Here is a 23,139-nt window from a genome sequence, read left to right as displayed (position 1 = left end):
AAATGAGATACCAGGTTACTTTCGATACACTCGAGCTTTTACGTTTTTAATAAACATTTGTAATAATAGTAGTAAAAATAGCGTCAAAAAAATGTTCATTCATGAAATATTTTAAACACGGTATTTATTTTCTCTTCAACCGGAGGACGGGAGGAAACCCCAAAAACCGGGATTATTGTACTCCCGTCGGGAGGTACACATATATGGATCTCACGCATGTCTGGGGAATACCCATAAAAACATAACGTAGAAACTGCTGTCTCATGTAGCCTGATAATGTGTATTGATTTTAATTTCCGGCCAGCACAGATCCGCGAAGTAGTGTTTGTGCTATCCATTTTCAAAATGAAGTTGAATTCATTTGAATTATAAGATGAACATTCAGTACATTTTAATTCAAGCTGTAAGCTTATCAAAATAGAAGTAACTCAAAATTTTAAAAGCATCTTCTTAGAATTAGTATTCAAACACTAGTACTACATTATCTAGGAGTAGAACACTTGCGATAGTCTGTCCAACTTCTGGTTTGAGGCCGATGCCTTAGGAAAGTATATTGCTATAGCAAGCTATAGCAAACTTTCCAAAAACTGCATTTTACTTTTATGTTCAATTTTTAGCCATGGCGGCCATCTTGGTAGGTGGGCGTGGTCATCGGATACATTTTTAAACTAGATACCCTAAGGATGATTTAGGACAAGTATGGTTTAACTTGGCCCAGTAATTTCAGAAGAAGATTTTTGTAAGATAACAAAAATTTACAAAAAATTGTGAAAATTGACTTTAAAGGGCAATAACTCCTTAAGGGGTCAATTGACAATTTTGGTCATGTTGACTTATTTGTAGATCTTACTTTGCTGAACATTTTTGCTGTTTACAGTTCATCTCTATCTATTATAATATTCAAGATAAAAACCAAAACCTCCAAAATTTCCTTAAAATTACCAATTCTGGGGCAGCAACCCAACAACGGGTTGTCTGATGCGTTTGAAAATTTCAGGGCAGACAGATCTTGACTTGATGAACATTTTTACCCCAGTCAGATTTGCTCTAAATGCTTTAGTTTCAGAGATATAAGCCAAAAACTGCAATTTACACCCATGTATATTTTTATCCATGGTGGTCATCTTGGTTAGTGGGCGGGGTCATCAGATACATTTTTTAAACTAGATACCCTAAGGATGATTTAGGTCAAGTTTGGTTTTATTTGGCCATGTAGTTTCAGAGAAGGTTTTTGTAAAAGTTAACGGACGACGACAACGACGGACGCCAAGTGATGAGAAAAGCTCACTTGACCCTTTTGGGTCAGGTGAGCTAAAAACCAAGTCTATTTATCAGTATAATAGTTTCAAAATGGAAAAAAATAAATGTGGATAGTGTCCACATGTGGACACAGATGATGCCCCCGCTTCATATCATATAGTTATAAAGGGACATAACTGAAGAACAGTAAAAGTGACGTTACCCAAATTTGAAATTGATCTGAGTTTTGTGGTAATAAGCATTGTGTGTAAGTCTCATAACATTTGGTTGAGGCTAACCTCAGTAGAGAACAGAAACTAAAAATTCAGCAATTTTTCTATTTGTAAACACGCATAACTCTAGAACGGTTGTGTATAAGTTTTATAACATTTGGTTGAGACAAACTATAGTTAGAGAATGGAAATAAAAAAATTCAGCAATTTTTATGTTTATAAAGGAACATAACTCAAGAATGGTAAAAGTGTCGCCACCAAATTTCGTACTTAATCTGTATTATGTAGTAATAAGCATTGTGTATCAGTTTCATAACATTTGGTTGAGGCAAACTAAAGTTGGAAAACGGAAACAAAAAATTTGTACTTGATCTTAGTATTGTGGTAATGAATATTGTGTATAGGTTTCATAATGTTTGGTTGGGGCAAACTTAAGTTACAGAATGGAAACTAAAAATTTTGCAATCTTTCGATTTATAAAGGGGCATAACTCAATAATGGTTAAAGTGACACTACCCAAATTCGACTTGATCTGAATTTTATCAGTGGAAGTCAATACATTGCATTGTATAAAGCATTGATTGTAGTTGATTCAACTATAATCATGGACAAAGGAAGATAACTCCAATTTTAAAAATTACTTGATATTTAGAAGACATTTTTTTTTGCAATTTTTCCATTTATAAAGGGGCATAACTCTAGAACGGTTAAAGTGACGCCACCAAAATTCAAACTTGATCTGTGTTTTGTGGTAATAAGCATTGTGTATAAGTTTCATAACATTTGGTTGATGCAAACTCAAGTTAGAGAACGGAAACCAATTTTGGGACGTACGTACGTACAGACGGACAAGGGTAAAACTTAATGCCCCCATTGCTACAGCAGGGGCATAAAAAATCAAAATTTTGCTCTGAATTCTGTCTTTAGATCACAAGAACTTCTGTCCAAGTTTATTAAAATCCCGTGAAGGTTTGACAAAGTTAGTGATGTTGGAGAAAAACTTTAACCTGACTGAACCTAAATGTTGATGCTTTACTGAAGTATAGCTACGTCTACATTCCGCAACAAATTATGGCAGGTTGAACAAAAAGCAATTATGTATACTTTGCATGGATACATGTATTTTTAGCACAACAGCTCGCTTAACCATTAGATGACCTAGAGGACTAAAAAGTCTTAAGGTTAAAATTTGACACAAATAACATTGAATTGTACCAATATATTGAAAAACTCTTCCTAAAACACCACCAGGGTCTTCATTTATAGCATATTGTAAGAGTTTTTGTAACTGATCTCTAGTCAATGTGGAAAGGGTCTCTGTCACTGGAGCATGTATTGGAACCTGCAATAAACAATGTATCATATTTAGAGAATATTATGTAACAGGTTACTATAAATTGTAAGGGCACAAACTACCAGGTGACTGGGGCAAAGAAATTGCTTTTCCTTCCATCAATTTCGTTTTTCCGGACCATCAAAAGCAAGGTGTTTACAACAGTTGTTTTCTTCATCAGCAATTTTTAATTTTTACCAAGTTGATTAAACAGCAATTTTTAATTTGTTAGTTCATTAGACCATGATGAAAATTGCCTTTGGTTAAATTCCATCCATTCATTGCATTAAAAACGTTTTACTCTTTTCCAAATCACTTGTCAAACATTGTTTATTTTTGTTAATTTCCTTGCAGTAATCTACGATGTTTTTGTCTTTGTGTAGCATTATTTTCCTGAGGTTTTAAGACAACCGCAGCATACCTCCGGGTATCCATCCTGATTACTCTCTATCAGTCTACCGTTAGGTGTTGGTTCACTCGATGCAACAAAAAATTGTTTATTTTTGTTAATTTCTGCCGTCTCTAATTGAAATATTTATACATACACCAGATTGTATGCAGACCAACTATGAACTAAATCCATATTCTTACGTTAAAAAATGGCGCAGCTGACAGAAGAATAGTGTACCCAAAGGCAAAAAAAATGCATTCCATTCACATTAACAGACATTTGGTTAGAACTCCTTAGTTAAATGTATATATTTCCGTGTAAATGCAGTTGTTTCAGTTGATTGATTTAAGTTGCTTAAAATCAATTTTTAATGAGAAACAATTCATTTCATAAACAGAATAGTTTTCTTGATCAGACAATACTCGGATTTCACCTTGAACTCGTCACACATCATGATTTTGACAGAAAATCAATCAGATATTAGCTATCAACTTCAATGGACTAATTAATAAAAGTGTTGTTTTTTCTATTGAAATTGTGTGGTAAAAGGGCATCACATGTCACCTAAAGGGTTGTTTTTACAACTTTGATAAAAATCGTTTTGAAGTGGGTACTAAACAATGGTTTTATCAGGGTATATTTTTACGTCTCAACTTTTACTTTTAACAATGGTCCTGAAGAAGAAAAAACGCTCAAAAGTGAGAAAATAACTTTGATTTTTATTCTTTAGTATCCAAACTGATTGAAGATGAATCCCATGTTCCCAGAAGTCAAATAGGATGATTTCATGATCTCGAAATACAATTTAAGAGTATCTTTAAAAAAGTAAATGAGAAGTTTTTGTTCTAATTGAGTGTTCATTTATTACCAAGTAGATTATAAATTAGATACTTAGAATTATAATAAATGAGACAAGAATACTGCAAACTGTTTTTTTTTTTTTTTTTTTTTTGTTAGCAAGAAGGAAATTCTAAACAGAAATATGTTTATGTTAGTTGGTGAAAAAAAAATTGAGAGCAGCGAAAAAAATATTGTTTTGGTGAAAAAGAAAATAGACCCAGGGGAAACCCTGCTTCACCCTATCAGTTTCAAAAAGAGAAGTCACTTCTCCCTGTCATTCTGAAGAAGTGTATGCCCTGAATTGTAATATGATAGATGTTGTTAAATTTGGATTTAGCACCTGAGATGAAAAGTCACATGTTGATACACTAAAATATCTGAGATGTTGTAATATTTGAAGTGATAATAAAATTTGATATGAAACCTATCAGATTCACATTTACCTCATATACCTGTACTAGATACAACAGTTCCAATCTTTTCAAAAACGTCTTTAAGACTGTAAATCACTCTGTTTTATCTTACCTTATCTGCATTCTTTATTCTCTCTAAAATAACAGCTATAGTATGTTGACAGAAAACTGACTCTGAGCAAGCTGAGCATGATGTCGATGTCAAATGCTGCTTTTCAAAAGTGAGTGACACTTTGGCTTCTGTATTATCTCTGGTTTCAACAAAAGCAGCAACCATGAAGCCTAAAACATATTAAGGATACACTGTAATGGCAGTTAAATCAATGGGTTTATCTACACTCATTCTGGATAAAAATTAAATTGTGAAAATATTCCTCTGCATTAAATTGACCTCTATGGAAGTTCGCAATCAGGGATACATAAAACATAAACTATAACCTATATGTGTTTAGAACAGGTTTTGCCATAGAAATAGCAAAATTTAAACATTGCCTAAATAAAGTACTTTACAGTACATGTACATGCATGAAATGTATATAATAATGTTTCAAAGCTAAATCATTAAATATGGACCAATTATCTACTATGAATTGGAGATTACAATCATAGAAAAAAACTAGAGGCTCTAAAGAGCCTGTATCGCTCACCTTGGTCTATGTGCATACTAAACAATGGACACAGATGGATTCATGACAAAATTGTGTTTTGGTGATGATGTGTTTGTAGATCTTACTTTACTGAACATTCTTGCTCCTTACTAATATCTCTATCTATAATGAACTTGGCCCAGTAGTTACAGTGGAAAATATTTTGTAAAAATTTACAAAAATTTACAAAATTTATGAAAATTGTAAAAAAATTGACTACAAAGGGCAATAACTCCTTAAGGGGTCAATTGACAATTTTGGTCATGTTGACTTATTTGTAGATCTAACTTTGCTGTACATTATTGCTGTTTACAGTTTATCTCTATCTATAATAATATTCAAGATAATAACCAAAAGCTGCAAAATTTTCTTAAAATTACCAATTCAGGGGCAGCAACCCAACAACATGTTGCCTGATTGGTCTGAAAATTTCAGGGCAGATAGATCTTGACCTAATGAACAATTTTATACCATCAGATTTGCTCTAAATGCTTTGGTTTCAGAGATATGAGCCAAAAACTGCATTTTACCCTATGTATTATTTTTTTGCCATGTCGGCCATCTTGGTTTGCGGGCAGGGTCATCGGACACATTTTTTAAACTAGATACCCTAATGATGATTGTGGACAATTTTGGTTAAATTTGTCATAGTAGTTTCAGAGGAGAAGATTTTTGTAAAAGATTACAAAAATTTACGAAAAATGGTTAAAAATTGAATATAAAGGGCAATAACTCCTTAAGGGGTCAACTGACCATTTTGGTCAAGTTGACTTATTTGTAGATCATACTTTGCTGAACATTATTGCTGTTTACAGTTTATCTCTATCTATAATAATATTCAAGATAATAACCAAAAACGGCAAAATTTCCTTAAAATTACCAATTCTGGGGCAGCAACCCAACAACGGGTTGTCTGATTCATCTGAAAATTTCAGGGCAGATAGATCTTGACCTGATAAACAATTTTACCCCATGTCAGATTTGCTCTAAATGCTTTGGTTTCAGAGATATAAGCCAAAATCTACATTTTACCCCTATGTTCTATTTTTAGCCATGGCAGCCATCTTGGTTGGTTGGCGGGGTCATCGGACACATTTTTTAAACTAGATACCCCAATGATGATTGTGGCCAAGTTTGGTCAAATTTGGCCCAGTAGTTTCAGAGGAGAAGATTTTTGTAAAAGTTTACGGACGACGGACGACGGACGCAAAGTGATGAGAAAAGCTCACTTGACCTTTCAGGTCAGGTGAGCTAAAAAGAAAACTTTAATTTTAAATATTACTTTAACAATGACATCATTGAAATTTTTAGAACAGATACTAGATTCATGCACTATGCACAATTTATAATATTTTCTTGACAATATAAAAATAATAAGATGTGGTATAATTGCCAATGAGACAACTCTCCAACAGAGACCAAATGACATAGAAGTCATACCGCATAGTCATCTATAAAAAGCCCCAAAATGACAAACTGAATGTAAAACAATTCAAACTTCTGACTTAGGACAGGCACATACAGAATGTGGCGGGTTTTAACTAGTTTGAAGGCACCAACCCTCCACCTAACCTTGGCCAGGGACAGTAGTGTAACAATACAACATAAGTACAAATTATAATAAAATGCTCCGCTGGGCGCAGCTTGATACGACAGCAGAGGTCGAACCCTGAACAGTTGGGGCAAGTATGGACACAACATTCAAGCTTGATACAGCACTGAATTTGGATTGTGATTAAATATTTGACACAGCATAGGTTTCTGACACAGAATGAATGTGGTCTAAGAACTAACAAAATTTTGATTTACCTATTCAAACCATATCATTATTATTTGCTTTTATATATAAATCAGAAATAACCAATTTAAAATGGAAAATTTTAAAGAAAAAAAAAGGAAAAAAAATCCCCCCCCCCCCAATTTTTTGGACCCCCTTATAATTCATCACCCCCAAACTCAATCCCAGACTTCCCTTCATGGTATGGTACCTTGCAGTACAATTTCAGAGAGATGCATACACTTGAACACAAGTTATTGTCTGGAAACTAGAAAAATGCTTGTTTTTTGGCCCCTTATTCCTAAACGTTTTAGGCAAATACCCACAAACTCAAACCCAGCTTTCCCTTTGTGATATGGAACCTTGTAGTACAATTTCATAAAGATCCATACATTTATACATAAGTTATTGTCCTGAAACTAGAAAAATGCTTGTTTTTTGCCCCTTTTTGGCCCCTAATTCCTAAATTTTGAGGCAATTACCCCAAAATCAATTCCAGCCTTCCCTTTGTGGTATGGTACCTTGCAGTACAATTTTAGAGAGATCCATACACTTGAACACAAGTTATTGTCTGGAAACTAGAAGAATGCATATTTTTGGCCCCTTTTTGGCCCCTTATTCCTAAATGTTTTGGGCAATTACCCCCAAACTCAATTCCAGCTTTCCCTTTGTGATATGGAACCTTGTAGTACAATTTCAGAAAGATCCATACACTTACACACAAGTTATCATCATGAAACGAGAAAAGTTTGTTTTTTGCCCCTTTTTTTGGCCCCTAATTCCTAAAATTTTGAGGCATTTACCCCCAAAATCAATCCCAGCATTCCCTTTGTGATATGGAACCTTGTGGTACAATGTCAGAGAGATCCATAAACTAACACACAAGTTATGTCTGGAAGTTACAAATATGCTTATTTTTGGCCCCTTAATTCCTTAACTGTTGGTACCATAACCCCCAAAATCAATCCCAACCTTCATTTTGTGGTATTGAACCTTATGGTTAAATTTCATAGAGATCCATCACTTAAACTAAAGTTAGAGTGTGAAAACCAATGTGTCTTCGGACGACGACGACGCCAACGTCATACCAATATACAACCAGGCCATAATCTTGCCGAAGAAATGACGATTTAAGTCGCCAAAGAATTTTGAAAATCGCTAAATCTCGCCAGCCGACTGACTTCATGGCAAAGTCAAATCGCTATGAAAATCGGTAAAAGGGAGACAACTTGTGAATTACAAGTCTCCCAGGTAAAAAAAATGGCGACTGACAAGGAAAATCGAGATTTTCGAAACGACCCAGGACTAATACTGTCGACGATCAAATTAAATAAATACAACGGCGACTTTGAACATCCTCGGATATAACTTTCAAAACTATTCAATAGGAAAACTGACCGTCTGTTAAAGTTATCATTTTACGATGATTTTTATCCGAGGATGTTGCGTAATCACTCAGCTGTTTTGTTTTATTTTTATTTATTACGAGTCGATCAAATTGTAATATTCGGTAGGTTAAGGTTGGGAATTAACGGTAGATTTATTATATTCATTGAATAAAAATTGAAATATAAAAGGTAGAAAGACAGCTGATGGATAATGTGATTGCAAACGTACGACACTCGACCAGCTGTGATCAGCAGTGCATTTTTTTTTCACGACCATTTCGTTCATAGGGAAGATATCTTTAAAAAATGATAGAAATTAGCTCTTTATCGGTTAATTAATATGTGATTGACAGATATTTTCATTTATAGGCTTACAATCTTTAATGAGAATCTCAATTTACAACTACATGTAACATGATGTCCTGGACATTCACTAATGTTTTACAAAATAATGACAAGTGGTGATATACATGATATAAATTAAATTCCCAGTCATGTGAAATTCATCAGGTAAACTGGGAGTCATATTTTTCTGGACATTTAAAAATAAATTGAGGCAGATGCACAATAATTTAATGCATCATAATATTACTAGGCTACTCCCTCATGTCACAAGCAACAAATTTTATTCAAACTTCAATTCAAGTTGACAGTACAAATGGTATCAATGAATAAATAACAACTATATTGTCTAAACCTTTTTATTAAGAACTTTCTATATATACATTTTGTACAATAACATGAAAAAACTGCAAGTATACGTATTTTTTATTGCATATAAAACAATTTCCTTAGTGATAAGCAACGGGAACACTATGCAACCGAAACAGTAATGGAATCTCACTTCTCCAAGAAATTGACCACTTCTCCCTTCTCTCTCATGGAAGGAGAAGTCACTTCTCCCTCTCCAAAATCCTAGATTAGGCCCTGTACAACCGCAAAAATTTTTTGCGAAATTTTGCGGCAGTATAAAAATCAGTTTAAAAGGGCTTAAGTCATCAGATCAATACACAGCAGAAATACATCTAACAAAAACACAAACCGGAAGTGACAGGGTACTTATACATCCCACAACAAAAAAAGACACTAAGTACAGATCTGAGAGTACTCGCAGTTACTGACAGCTAGTTCAAAGCCAATAATAACTAATAAAAAAATCATGCATCTAAGACTGAAATATCAATCAGTACACACCCAACATCCAATGGATTTATTGTAATGACGCCATTAACAGTCAGGGAAAAACATGACCTTGTGCAATGCCAAAATACAGGTATGGACAGATTGTAGAGCCATGGATGTGCATATGTATATAGACTGATAACAAAATCAATATTAATACCAATAAAAACAATATTCAAAGATCTAATTACAGTGTTGAATTGGTAACCTTTTTGAATAAGTGTATATAAAGGATCGATAAGTTTACCCAGATTGTATCCAAATTTCCAGGCTCGTAAAAAAAAAATTAGGATGTGCTTTCCTGTTCAAAATAAGTTTTCTACGGGTATAACCAAACTTCCAATTCAAATCTTTGTATCTATGGAAGAATTTAGTTAAGGTTTTTTAGTAATTTGTGGTAACGAAATCCCTGACTTAATAATTTAACAGTAATACATAGATTACATTCATTGAAATCCAAAACGTCACAACAGACATGGGCATAGCAAACGAGCTGTGATATATAAACACTGTCTTGGTGTCAAAGGAACATCACCGTCCAAAAAAGGAAAATTAACAATAGGGAACGCAAAATCGTCCCTTTTGTTGTAAATTTTAGTGTAGAGTTTCCCCATGTGAAACTGAAATATCTAAATCTAGGAAAGGACAGTTATTACTGTTTATATTTGAATTATTTAAGTATGATTATAAACATACAAATCATTTTCAATGATTTTGTAACTGGAATATATCTAAGTATATATTTCATTGATAAATTTCTTGAAATGTTCTTAATGTATAGACTGTTGTGCTCAATGCACTGGGTTTTTTTATCTTAAAAGAAGTGATAGAGTCTGGAAAATTGATAACTATCAATCCAGTCACATAACAGTTTTGATTGCATGAATGCAATCTTTACCCAAAAAATTATGTTAAGTAACCATCAATTATGACAATTATATTTCATATTCTGAGCTGGGATGGGCATGAGTACTGTCAAATGTAATCGATTAATAATCAATTTACATGAAGGATTTTTGTGTAATTTATTATAAATAGATTACACTGATTTTTTTTTATGTAATCAAAAGTAATTACATTACTTTTCGATTACTGTCAATTACATGCTACAAAATTTTTTAAAAAATAACTAAAGAAAGCTAACTACAATTATACTGCTCAACAAGCTTGTAAGTGTAAGAACTTTACACAAGCATTGCTTCTAAATGTCATGTTTTAAACAGTTGTTTTCTAGACAGAGGATCCAAATAAATTAAAATGTTATTGAAATATGGGTCAACAACAGAGAGTAGTGATATTGTTCCTGCATTGACTTCCACCAATGCACCATATCTTTTTATTATGGGTCATTTATTTCATATTTTGCACATATTTGATGACATACTGTTTTACTGACTTAAATTTTTGTTGTTCGTTTAACTCATTATTGGCAGATATATTTGATTTTTTAGATGATAATATATAATGTTCATTACTTTTGAATTTTTTCTGAAACTTTAAAATATAAGTTAAATAATTTGTCTATCTTATTTGTTAGATGGGTACTTAACATTAAATAAATGCATGGATTTATCTTTTTGTTTTGACAATCTCCTTAATTATAGGTTATAAAGCTGTCAATGGAGTAAAATTTATATTGTAAGGCCATATAATGTAAATCTGAGACTTAATTAGACATACCCGGTAATTGAAATCAAAACAAAGTCTGCATATCACTGATTAAATGTCTTTATCATCTGATTAGAAAAGCCAATAAGGCAATTGAGAATTCTTTATACTCTTATCTAAATTCATAAACACTTTATATTTTTATTGTCATAAAAGAACAGTGTTCCAATGTCACCCCCATTACACAGATTTTATTTCTTCAAGGTCAATAACTTAAAAAAAAAATGTTTTTTTTATTTTTTAAAACTTTTTAAAATTATCTTAGAGAGTGGAAGACTTAAGAGCAATTTCTGATATATTGAATATTGCTGATTTTAACCTTTGATATGAATTTGTACATGTGAGAGCGCTTACAATGCAAATTTCCATATAATTAATATTTCTAAGGGGCATAACTCTTATAAAAATAATTGATCGGCACTGACTTTTGAAATCGTCCGAGACAAAGCTGATATAAACCTACAATATAAGTTTCATAAAAATCTGGCAGGAATTGTACACATGAGAGGGCTAATAATGCAACTTTTCATATTATTAATATTTCTAAGGGCCATAATTCTTTTAAAAATAATTGATCGGCACTGATTTTCGAACTCGTCCAAGACATTGCTGATATATAAACCTACAATACAAGTTTCATAAAAATCTGGCCAGAATTGTACACATGAGAGTGCTAACAATGCAATTTTCCATATAATTAATATTTCCAAGGGACATAACTCTTAAAATAAACAGCTGCGCTATAAGCACATGATACGCCCGTCGTCTTGTGTGTGAATTTTTATGCAATAACCATAAATAGTTTCTGACATACGGCGTGACATGCGAAAACCCCCCTTTTTTTTTTACAAAAAACTCAATATCTCTAAAATAAAATTTTGAATCAAAACCAAAAAGTATACAGATCTTTAGATTAATATAACTAAGAAGTGTGTAAAATTTTAAGCAATAATCATAAATCGTTTTTGAGATACGGCGCGACATGTGAAAACCCCCCTTTTAAAAAAAAAAATCAATATCTCAAAAATAAAATTTTTAATCAAAACCAAAAAGTATACAGATCTTAAGGTTAATATAACTAAGAAGTGTGTAAAATTTTAAGCAATAATCATAAATCTTTTTTGAGATATGGCGCGATATGTGAAAAACCCCTCCCCCTTTTTTTACAAAATACTCAATAACTCAAAAAAAAAATTTTGAATCATCACCAAAAAGTATACAGATCTTAAGGTTAATATAACTAAGAAGTGTGTAAAGTTTTAAGCAATAATCATAAACTGTTTTTGAGATACGGTGCGACATGTGAAAAACCCCTCCCCCTTTTTTAACAAAATATTCAATATCTCTAAAATAAAATTTTGAATCATCACCAAAAAGTATACAGATCTTAAGATTAATATAACTAAGAAGTGGGTAAAGTTTTAAGCAATAATCAGAAATTGTTTTTGAGATACGGCGCGACAGGTGAAAAAAAAACACACACCTGTTTTAGTTACTAAGTCCCATAACTCAAAAAGTTTTAATCTTATTTTCACCAAAAAGTATACAGATCGTTTGACCATCATAAGAAACAACTATGTTAAGTTTAATGAAATTTGGATGTCATTCTCAAGTTACAGTGCGACATGTTTACGCCGGACAGACAGACGGACAGACAGACGAACAGACAGACGGACGGACGCCGGACATTTGTATACCATAAATCGTCCCGTCATAAATTTGACGGGCGTATAAAAATTATTGATCAGCACTGATTTTCGAACTCGTCCGAGACATTGCTAATATAAACCTATGATATAAGTTTTATAAAAATCTGTCAAGAATTGTACATGTGAGAGCGATAACAAGACCGGACGGACAGATGCCCGGTATTTCTATGTCCCCCGCAACACGTTGCACAGGGGACAAAAATGGGATACAAGTAATTGTATTTTTTACTGAACACGAATATAAATGCATTGGTTCATTGTCAAGATGACTTTGTAACCTTTCTAAATTCTTACATCAAAACATTATGATGGTCAAAGGTTTATCTATTCCAAGATTAAACTCAATCTCTTATTGATATTATTATGCTTTAAGAAATTTAAACCCAATCAAGCTTTTTCTTTCAATGCACATGTATTACATTACTTAACTTAAGCTGTTTTCTATTTTTCATATTTTCTATATGTATTATATATGTAGTGAAGATATTTAAGTATTTTCAAGCACTATAAGTCATTTGTTTAAAAAGCTGGAAATACAGTATTATAATTCATCAGGAAATCTGGTTGAACATAAGGCAGCTTTAAGACAAAAATAAATCTGAATAAGACATTTGATAGAACTCTCAAGTTATATTTATACATTCTATCTTATCTGTACCATAACATGAAGGATACATACCGTTGTCTATTTTCATCTAAACTAGGTTCTCTTTTATCAAACTATGTTACTAAAGTAATTGAAATATAATCAAAAAGTAATTGATGATTGCATGATATTTTTAGCTGTAACCGATTAAATTACGATTAAATGTAATCGAAAATGTTGATGATTACAGATTACTGTCGATTACTTTGAAAAATGTAATCAATTACAATCGATTACAATTACAGTTACCCCATCCCTGCTACTGAGTCAGGGCAAAACACTTATGGTGGCATCATATTCTTGTCTGAGAAGAAGGCTTTTGCTCACCAACTTGGCGCATTTTCTTTATTTTCCCTTCTGTTGCCTTTCTTTCTCCTGCATTCCATTCATAAGGTGTTCTCAAGGTCAGCTGTGAAAAAACTTTTACATGACTTTCATCTTGAGGAAAGGCCCAAAATGCAATCTACAACAGAAAAATAATACGAATACCCTTCAAACGATCTCAAGTTGCACTCTATCAAATCTGTCACATTTTAAAAGAAAATCATGAAAATTCTTCAACAAAATGTTTACAATAAGTGAAAATAGGTTTCAGGAGGTGCTGATTTTTTCATCATTTATGCCATTGATAAATTTAATTTACAAATTATTAAGAAACTAAGGTTAGAACTCCCTAAGGTAAAGAAAGTTGATCTTAGGGCTAAAAAACTAACTGACTTCACTAAGAAATTGTGGCAGTTTTACTAAATCATTCCACATTTGTCACTTTTACAGAGTTTTGCTGAATCGTTCCACATTTTTTTAGATGCAAATTGAAAGGTATGTTACAAGACACTTTCCCCAGCAGAGAGTTGAATAATAAGTTACCTTTTTTAACATTGACTCATCAAGAGGTGGATCATGGCTTTCTATTTCTTCACAAGATACATGTTTAGCTACTATTTTTGCTGCAAAATCCACAAGTGAAGTCACTTCCTGTGGATGTGTTGATGATAGCTGTAATTCTGGTGTGGACATCCGTGACCCAGGACTTCTGGGTCTAGACAATTCACTGTCTTGATCCATGTCATCTACATAGCTATCAGTCCCATCAAGAAAGTCTAAGTAATCTGAAAATTGTATGACAGAACATTTTAAAGGGAAAGAAAGGATTTATTGTGGATGTACCAGTGTACATTCATAGACAAAAAAAATCTCATAAAATACTTGGAAATATAAACTAATAAAAATAAATATATGACTGTAATTTGTATAATGTTTGACATAAGGCAGGAAAAGATGCACAAGGATGTTGCATTAAGAACACTCTGAGACCCAATAAAAATTCGTAAGATTTCCGCGGAACCCAGTGTCTCGTCTACTTTTGCTGTTAGTCGCAGGCTCAACAAAAATGGGGAGAATATTATTTATCTTTTGATTGTAAGAAGCTTCTATCCAAGTTTGGTAAAAATCAAGGATGGTTTATGAATCTAATAAATGTTTTTAAAACTTAAACTGCAGACTGTATGTAATGTTAACTGGAAGAAAAACTAAGTCCATTTATAAGTAAAATACGGATAAACAGAATAATTTTTTTACAAAATTTACTTCTGGATACTATCTTATGATCATAAACAAGCTTCTGTCCAAGTTAGGTAGAAATCCAAGATAGTTATAGAAAGTTATTAAAATTTCAAAAACTTTAACCACAGATTGAATATTTGTGGATGCTGCCGCATGTAGGATCGCTATGTCTCGCTTTTGCGACAAAAGTCCCAGGCTCAACAAAAAGGGAAATGGAATTTTCAGCAACAAAACCTGCTTTTTCACACTAAGATAAGCACTTGGACCCAACTATATTTGCAAATGGTTATGTGCTGCTTCAATAATGTTATGGCAAAATTGCAAGAAAACATCAACTTCAGATATTTTTTATGTATGCATTTGTAGTAAATGTAGTAACAAAATTGTCTAATGTGTCATATTACCATTATTATATTATATCACAAAAATTTGTTTGCACCCAACCTTACAGTTTTTATCCTAAAGGTCTGTAAATTTTGCAAAAAAATCAGTAAAACTAGAGGGGATCTAATGATCACAGATACCACTGCCTGCAGCAACTGAGAGATCACAATCTTGATTCTATAGCAGGATGATGTAAAAATTTATAAGATGATGTAATATTATTGCCATAGTTCAAAGGCAAAGCATAATCATACTAAATGTACAAAAAATGTCTGTATACTCTCAAATATTCTTAGTGCAATTCTATATAAATAAGATGAAAACAGTGGAGTGCAATGATGTCAAGTATCAGAACTCTGTAACTATAACCATGTGATAACTGTGAAAACAATCTGAATCAAATTTAACCTGTCTTTATATTCTATTAGTGGTCCAAATCATTTTATTTAAATTTCAATAAATTGAAATAAGGGGTTCTCCATTTATTATCTGAAAGACAAACAAACTAGAGGCTCTCCAGAGCCTGTGTCGCTCACCTGATTCTACTTTGGTTTTGGAAATCATGTTAAAAAAGATAAAAATCATAACAGATACCCTAATAATGAGTGAGGCCAAATTTGGTTAAATATTGGCCCTGTAATTTAATAAAAAATCCTGGTGGCCATCTTGAACAGTAAATCAGCAACAAAGTAGTAACACTTCATCAGCACCTCATATGAAACATTTATGCCATGTTTGGTTTCATTCCATTCAGTGCACCTCTAAAAGAAGCATTTGTATGTATTTCCAAAAGGGTCTTATGTTAAAGGAAGTCCCCCCGCTGGCGGCCATTGTAGATGAAGGATCACCTTCAAAGTAACAACACTTAGTCAGCACCTCATAAGGAACAATCATGCCATGTTTGGTTTCAATCCATTTAGTGGTTCTCTAAAAGAAGACATTTGTATGTATTTCCCATAGGGTCCTATGTTAAACTAAGTCCCCCGCTGGTGGCCATCTTGGATGATGGAGCGGCTTCAAAATAACAACACTTGGTCAGCACGTCAAAAGGAACATTCATGCCATGTTTGGTTTCATTCCATTCAGTGGTTCTCTAAAAGAAGACATTTGTATGTATTTCCCATAGGGTCCTATGTTAAACTAAGTCCCCCGCAGGCGGCCATCTTGGATTATGGATCGGCTTCAAAGTAACAACACTTGGTCAGCACTTCATAAGGAACATTCATGCCATGTTTGGTTTCATTCCATTTAGTGGTTCTCTAAAATAAGACATTTGTATATATTTCCCATAGGGTCCTATGTTAAACTAAGTCCCCCGCTGGCGGCCATCTTGGATGATGGATCGGCTTCAAAGTAACAACACTTGGTCAGCACCTCATAAGGAACATTCATGCCATGTTTGGTTTCATTCCATTCAGTGGTTCTCTAAAAGAAGACATTTGTATGTATTTCCCGTAGGGTCCTATGTTAAACTAAGTCCCCCGCTGGCGGCCATCTTTAATGATGGATTGTCTTCAAAGTGACAACACTTGATCAGCACCTCATAAGGAACATTCATGCCATGTTTGGTTTCATTCCATTCAGTGGTTCTCTAGAAAAAGTTCAAAATGTAAAAAGTTAACGACGACGATGACGACGGACGACAAACGACAGACGCCAAGTGATGAGAAATGCTCACTTGGCCCTTCCGGCCAGGTGAGCTAATAAACAGCTGCGCTATGAGCGCATGATACGCCCGTCGTCTTGTGTGTGAATTTTTATGCGGGACTTAGTAACTAAAACAGGTGTGACATGTGAAAAACCCCTCCCCCTTTTTTTACAAAATACTCAATAACTCAAAAATAAATTTTTGAATCATCACCAAAAAGTATACAGATCTTAAGGTTAATATAACTAAGAAGTGTGTAAAGTTTTAAGCAATAATCATAAACTGTTTTTGAGATACGGCGCAACATGTGAAAAACCCATAAATAGTTTCTGACATACGGCGTGACATGCGAAAACCCCCTTTTTTTTTTTACAAAAAACTCAATATCTCTAAAATAAAATTTTGAATCAAAACCAAAAAGTATACAGATCTTTAGATTAATATAACTAAGAAGTGTGTAAAATTTTAAGCAATAATCATAAATAGTTTTTGAGATACGGCGCGACATGTGAAAACACCCCTTTTAAAAAAAAAAATCAATATCTCAAAAAAAAAAATTTGAATCAAAACCAAAAAGTATACAGATCTTTAGATTAATATAACTAAGAAGTGTGTAAAATTTTAAGCAATAATCATAAATCATTTTTGAGATATGGCGTGACATGTGAAAAACCCCTCCCCCTTTTTTTACAAAATACTCAATAACTCAAAAATAAAATTTTGAATCATCACCAAAAAGTATACAGATCTTAAGGTTAATATAACTAAGAAGTGTGTAAAGTTTTAAGCAATAATCATAAACTGTTTTTGAGATACGGCGAGGACATGTGAAAAACCCCTCCCCCTTTTTTAACAAAATACTCAATAACTCAAAAATAAAATTTTGAATCACCACCAAAAAGTATACAGATCTTAAAATTAATATAACTAAGAAGTGTGTAAAGTTTTAAGCAATAATCATAAATTGTTTTTGAGATACGGCGCGACATGTGAAAAAAAACACACACCTGTTTTAGTTACTAAGTCCCGTAACTCAAAAAGTTTTAATCTTATTTTCACCAAAAAGTATACAGATCGTTTGACCATCATAAGAAACAACTATGTTAAGTTTCATGAAATTTGGATAAGTCATTCTCAAGTTACGGTGCGACATGTTTACGCCGGACAGACAGACAGACAGACGGACATTTGTATAACATAATACGTCCCGACAAAAATTTGACGGGCGTATAAAAATTGAACTGTTTTTACAATCGAGTACCATAACTTTGGAACAGTAGAAGTGAAACAGACAAAAATTGAATTTAACCGGTCTTTTGTAGTCCTTAATATATAGTAATAAAGATACTGCTGGCTTCATTGTAACAGGTCATAATTTTATAAGTAAAATCATTAGAAAAACGTTGAGGTCAGCTGGACATGCCTTATCATGCTGAAGATGTAAACTTAGCTCTGGCACTGAACTAATTACCAAACTCACAGTAAGATTTTCTAATTTAATTGCAATCCAAAATCTCATACAATGGTTAATGTGGATACAATATGACTCCTACTGTAATAGTACAATTCTTACTTATGTTACTATCCTACTCTGATCTTACTTTTAAATTTACAACATATTTATACCATTTTATCATGACAAGTTATGAGTAAACGAATTCATTCTAATAAGTACAAAAGTCATAATTACAATCCTGTCATCTTATAATACTCATGCTAACGAGAATGTCCAAATAATTAAATTACACATAATTAACTCAACTGGAACCTGTCACATGATGATTTCTCTAAATTTATGACACCAAAACTATTAGAATTAGTCCAAATCTATACAAAAATGTTGAAAGTTAAAAATAACTCAAAATTCCTCTATGCAGATATATCTACTTTAACATTGATAGAATATTTATAAAGTGCCTAGAGGATCAACCTGGCAGTCAGCAGGGTTAAAAAACATCCGTTGTTCGACCTGCTAGTCAAATGCGTTTTGTTAAAATATACTTTGTCACATTTTTGGTCTTTTGGAAAATGTTGTTTGTGCTGTATTTAGATCCCTTTACCAAGAAATTTGTTTTGCATGCACACGAATAAAAATTGCAGTTTTTATCCAACGCAATCATAGGTTTGAACGTTGTTTTCAATTTAGACTTTTATATATATATATATATATATATATATATATATAGTGTAAATTCAAAAATTATTGCATGCATTTATTATTGCTATTTATGAAGAATGGACTAACATGCGAGATTAATCATTGAGATTTCAGTAAAATCTGCATACAGATCTATTTATTAGATATCAGAATGCGAGTTCTTATTATTGCAATACTCAACCTGTCACATTATTCGCATTAATAATAAAAGAGGTGATAGCTCTCAGATGAAAGTAGATACATGTAAGGATAACTTGAATTTCATTGAAAGCGGACCACACCAACCCAGCCTGCTATTTGCCATTATTAAACTTTATGCAAATTTCTTATACCCATTCATTTCATTGGACACATGGGATTTGTTAATTTTCACTAACCTTTCATAACCCCGCCCACCCATAGCAACATGTGATAATATTAGCAACAGGTGTTAATGCCAAAAATTAACTCCTGCTGAGCTCGAAATTTGCCGATCCGGAACAATTAACACCTGTTCCAGCCAAGGTATACTGATTCTTATTTCTACATCTGACATTTCCGTCGTTTTATTGTTGTTATTAGTAAACTATCTTAATTCATCACTTTATTTTTTTTTAAATTGTCCTTCTAATAACATAGTGCACACTTGAATCATAAGGCATTCAGTATAATAAAAAAACATACTGCTCTTGGATGAAGGTGTTGGGGTAGATTTACACACGAGGGAAAAAATTTATCACTGAAGACGAAGTCATCGTGAGTGATAATTTTTCACAGAGTTTGAATCCACCCCTACTGAAAAATGGTCATTTTCAGTCTATTTTCGATTTAAATACAACCTTGAGAGGTAAACATTGACTAAACTGTGTTTCTTTGTCATTCAAGTATTACCTTATAGTTACAGCAGTCCATTCATACTGACTGGAAGTAAATGTGACTTGAGAATCTTGCTGGAGAATTATTATTGGCAAGCCAAGTATGCCTAAATGTCCAGTTTTTACCGATTTCTGACAAAACTGTGACCTAGATTTTACAGACCAGATTTCTTTTGGCCATATTATACCTCCTTGTGTTCCTGTACCACCTATGCATGTATTTATGATAATAGTTGATACCTACAGCCCATACCAGTGGCTACTTTTCATGTTTTCCGATTTTGAACTCTTTAAAGGCAATTTAATTTGGTTTAAATATTAAGCAAAGGTGTATGTTTACAAAGGACTAAAGTTGACCCTCAGATTTTTCGTCTTTTTTAATCAAGCCAAAATACTACAAATTTCAGACACATGTGTGTAGAAACACAGTTGTGATATTACTATTAATACAGAAGTTCTTTTTGGCAACTCACATTATAAATTATAAAGTCATTACCCCTTAATTAAACATTATTTGTGTTGTTAAGTCAGCTTTGCTGTTTTGATCCAATTTTTCCATAAGGCCAAAAAAAATAAAATGTGTGTTTCTGGTTTCCAGACCCTACCTCCGTTTCCGACGCTGACCCTAAACATTTTATGGATGATAAAAAAGATTTATTTAAATCCAGATATTTTAGTCTTTCTGGATCCAATTATACATTTAGATGATTGATTGTTCGTTGCTTTACATCTAGTGGCAAATATTTCATGCATGTTCAGGATGAGAACAAATTAACAATAACTACAATTGGTAGGTCTTATAATTGAGGCCGACTTGGATAAGGTAGGGGAAATTTCGACTGCCACTAGAAAACAAGGGTATAGTGGAAAATGGTCAGAAATTTGGCCTTGCAACAGGCCACCTATGAACCCCTCAAAGAGTTGATGCAAAGGTTCTCTGAGCGCAAAAAGCGTGGCACTCTCTTTAAACGAGGCATCAGATTTAACGTTCCCATTCTGACTGGACGTAGCTGCAAACTTGAACTTGTTTTACTGCCAGTCGAATTCAAACTTGATCTGTGTTTTGTGGTAATAAGCATTGTGTATAAGTTTCATAACATTTGGTTGAGGCAAACTTAAGTTACAGAACGGAAACTAAAAATTTTGTAATTTTTTCCATTTATAAAGGGCATAACTCTAGAACGGTTAGAGTGATGCTACCAAAATTCAAACTTGATCTGTATTTGGTGGTAATAAGCATTGTGTATAAGTGTCATAACATTTGGTTGAGGCAAACTTAAGTTAAAGAATGGAAACTAAAAATTAAGCAATTTTTCCAATAATAAAGGGGCATAACTCTAGAACGGTTAGAGTGATGCTACCAAAATTCAAACTTGATCTGTATTTGGTGGTAATAAGCATTGTGTATAAGTGTCATACCATTTGGTTGAGGCAAACTTAAGTCAGAGAACAGAAACTAAAAATTTTGCAATTTTTCCATTTATAAGGGGGCACAACTCTAGAACAGTGAGAGTGAAGCTACCAAAATTCAATCTTGATCTGTGTTTTTTGGTAATTAGCATAAAGAGCATAACTCTAGAACAGTTAGAGTTAAGCTACCAAAATTCAATCTTGATCTGTGTTTTTTGGTAATAAGCATTGTGTATAAGTTTCATAATATTTGGTAGAGGCAAACTTAAGTTAGAGAATGGAAACTAAAAATTAAGCAATTTTTCCAATAATAAAGGGGCAAAACTCTAGAACGGTTAAAGTCACGCACCAAAATTCAAATTTGATCTGTGTTTTGTGGTAATAAGCATTGTGTATAAGTTTCATAACATTTGGTTGAGGCAAACTTAAGTTAGAGAACGGAAACTAAAAATTTTGCAATTTTTCCATTTATAAAGGGCATAACTCTAGAACAGTTAAAGTGTCGCCACCAAAATTCATACTTGATCTGTGGTTTGTCGTAATTAGCATTGTGTGTAAGTTTGATAACATTTGGTTGAGGCAAACTTAAGTTAGAGAATGGAAACAAATTTTGGGATGAATGGACATACGTACAGACGGACAAGGGTAAAACTTAATGCCCCCTCCGCTACGGCGGGGGCATAATAAAATCTATGAAAAGCATGTTATGCAAGCAAGCGATCAGAAATTTACAGTTTTGGTGTTTCATGTTTTTATACATCTCATATCCTAGTTCTTATATTACCCTACTTTGCTTCTCAATTTGTTCTGTGACACCCTGTTGAATCTTTTCACAACATTTCCAGAACAAATATGGTTAACTAGTAGCAATACCTACTACGTTGTGTAGTTTGCTCAAATAAAGATCCTGCCTGAACATGAAAAAGTGCAACAGCTTTGAACAGGCAGACATCAATGTTTGATGTAAGTTATAATTGATGTATTATAAAAATAAGGAAATGTGGTATGATTGCCAATGAGACAATTATCCAACGAAGTTCAAATGAAGTGAATGTATGCAATTATAGGCAACTGTACAGCCTTCATCAATGTGAAAACCCATACGGTACAGTTGGCTATAAAAAGCCCTGACATGAAAAATATGAAACAACTGAATAGAGAAAACTAACAGCCTAATTTATAACAAAACAGTTTACAAAAAACAAATATGACAGACATGAATCAGCGACGACCAGTGAACTACAGGCTCCTGACTTGGGACAGGCACATATGCATGTATAAAGCTTTTATATACAATTATACATATTTGTGTATACAACAAGCTGAAAAATGTCCTTCAAAAACCACACCAATTTATACTACTTAGTATTCAAATATATCACACCAGATGCTATATATATACTAACTAAACAAAAGGAACATTTCAATACAGTCCACTTAGTCATTGTTTTGATGAAGAATTAAATACCTATCAAATCTTTATGTATATAATGGGGATATTGCTTTGTGTTGAAGGCCTTGCAGTTAACTCTACTGGTTGCAAACCTCAACAAATTTGATCTCTAGTGAAAGTTTGTCTCATTGAAAATCATACAATTTCTTATTTTTAGAAGATTTTGTAAATTGTAAAGTTGGATTGATGTGTTATATTCAATA

The 23,139-nt window shown here is 32.9% G+C and overlaps 1 protein-coding gene and 1 long non-coding RNA gene across 4 annotated transcripts in view; one reads left to right on the top strand and one right to left on the bottom strand.

Annotated features, from left to right (window-relative positions):
• LOC127709331 (uncharacterized) overlaps positions 1 to 23,139 on the top strand; it is a 317,830-nt gene that overhangs the window by 91,125 nt on the left and 203,566 nt on the right. The window lies entirely within an intron of this gene.
• Positions 1 to 23,139, bottom strand: part of LOC127708918 (uncharacterized) — a 132,406-nt gene that overhangs the window by 65,136 nt on the left and 44,131 nt on the right. For all 3 annotated transcript variants that reach the window (XM_052214114.1, XM_052214096.1, XM_052214105.1), the window contains exons 2-5: positions 14,334 to 14,575; positions 13,794 to 13,929; positions 4,562 to 4,731; positions 2,688 to 2,814 (exon numbers count right to left, since the gene is read on the bottom strand). In XM_052214114.1, coding sequence (XP_052070074.1) covers positions 2,688 to 2,814; positions 4,562 to 4,731; positions 13,794 to 13,929; positions 14,334 to 14,575 — 675 coding nt within the window. The remainder of the gene's footprint in view (positions 1 to 2,687; positions 2,815 to 4,561; positions 4,732 to 13,793; positions 13,930 to 14,333; positions 14,576 to 23,139) is intronic.

Source organism: Mytilus californianus, unplaced genomic scaffold (assembly GCF_021869535.1).
Source record: "Mytilus californianus isolate M0D057914Y unplaced genomic scaffold, xbMytCali1.0.p SCAF_1, whole genome shotgun sequence".
Lineage (NCBI taxonomy): Eukaryota > Metazoa > Mollusca > Bivalvia > Mytilida > Mytilidae > Mytilus > Mytilus californianus.
Note: the sequence above shows the minus strand (reverse complement) of the source record. Positions and strands in the feature narration are given on the sequence as shown.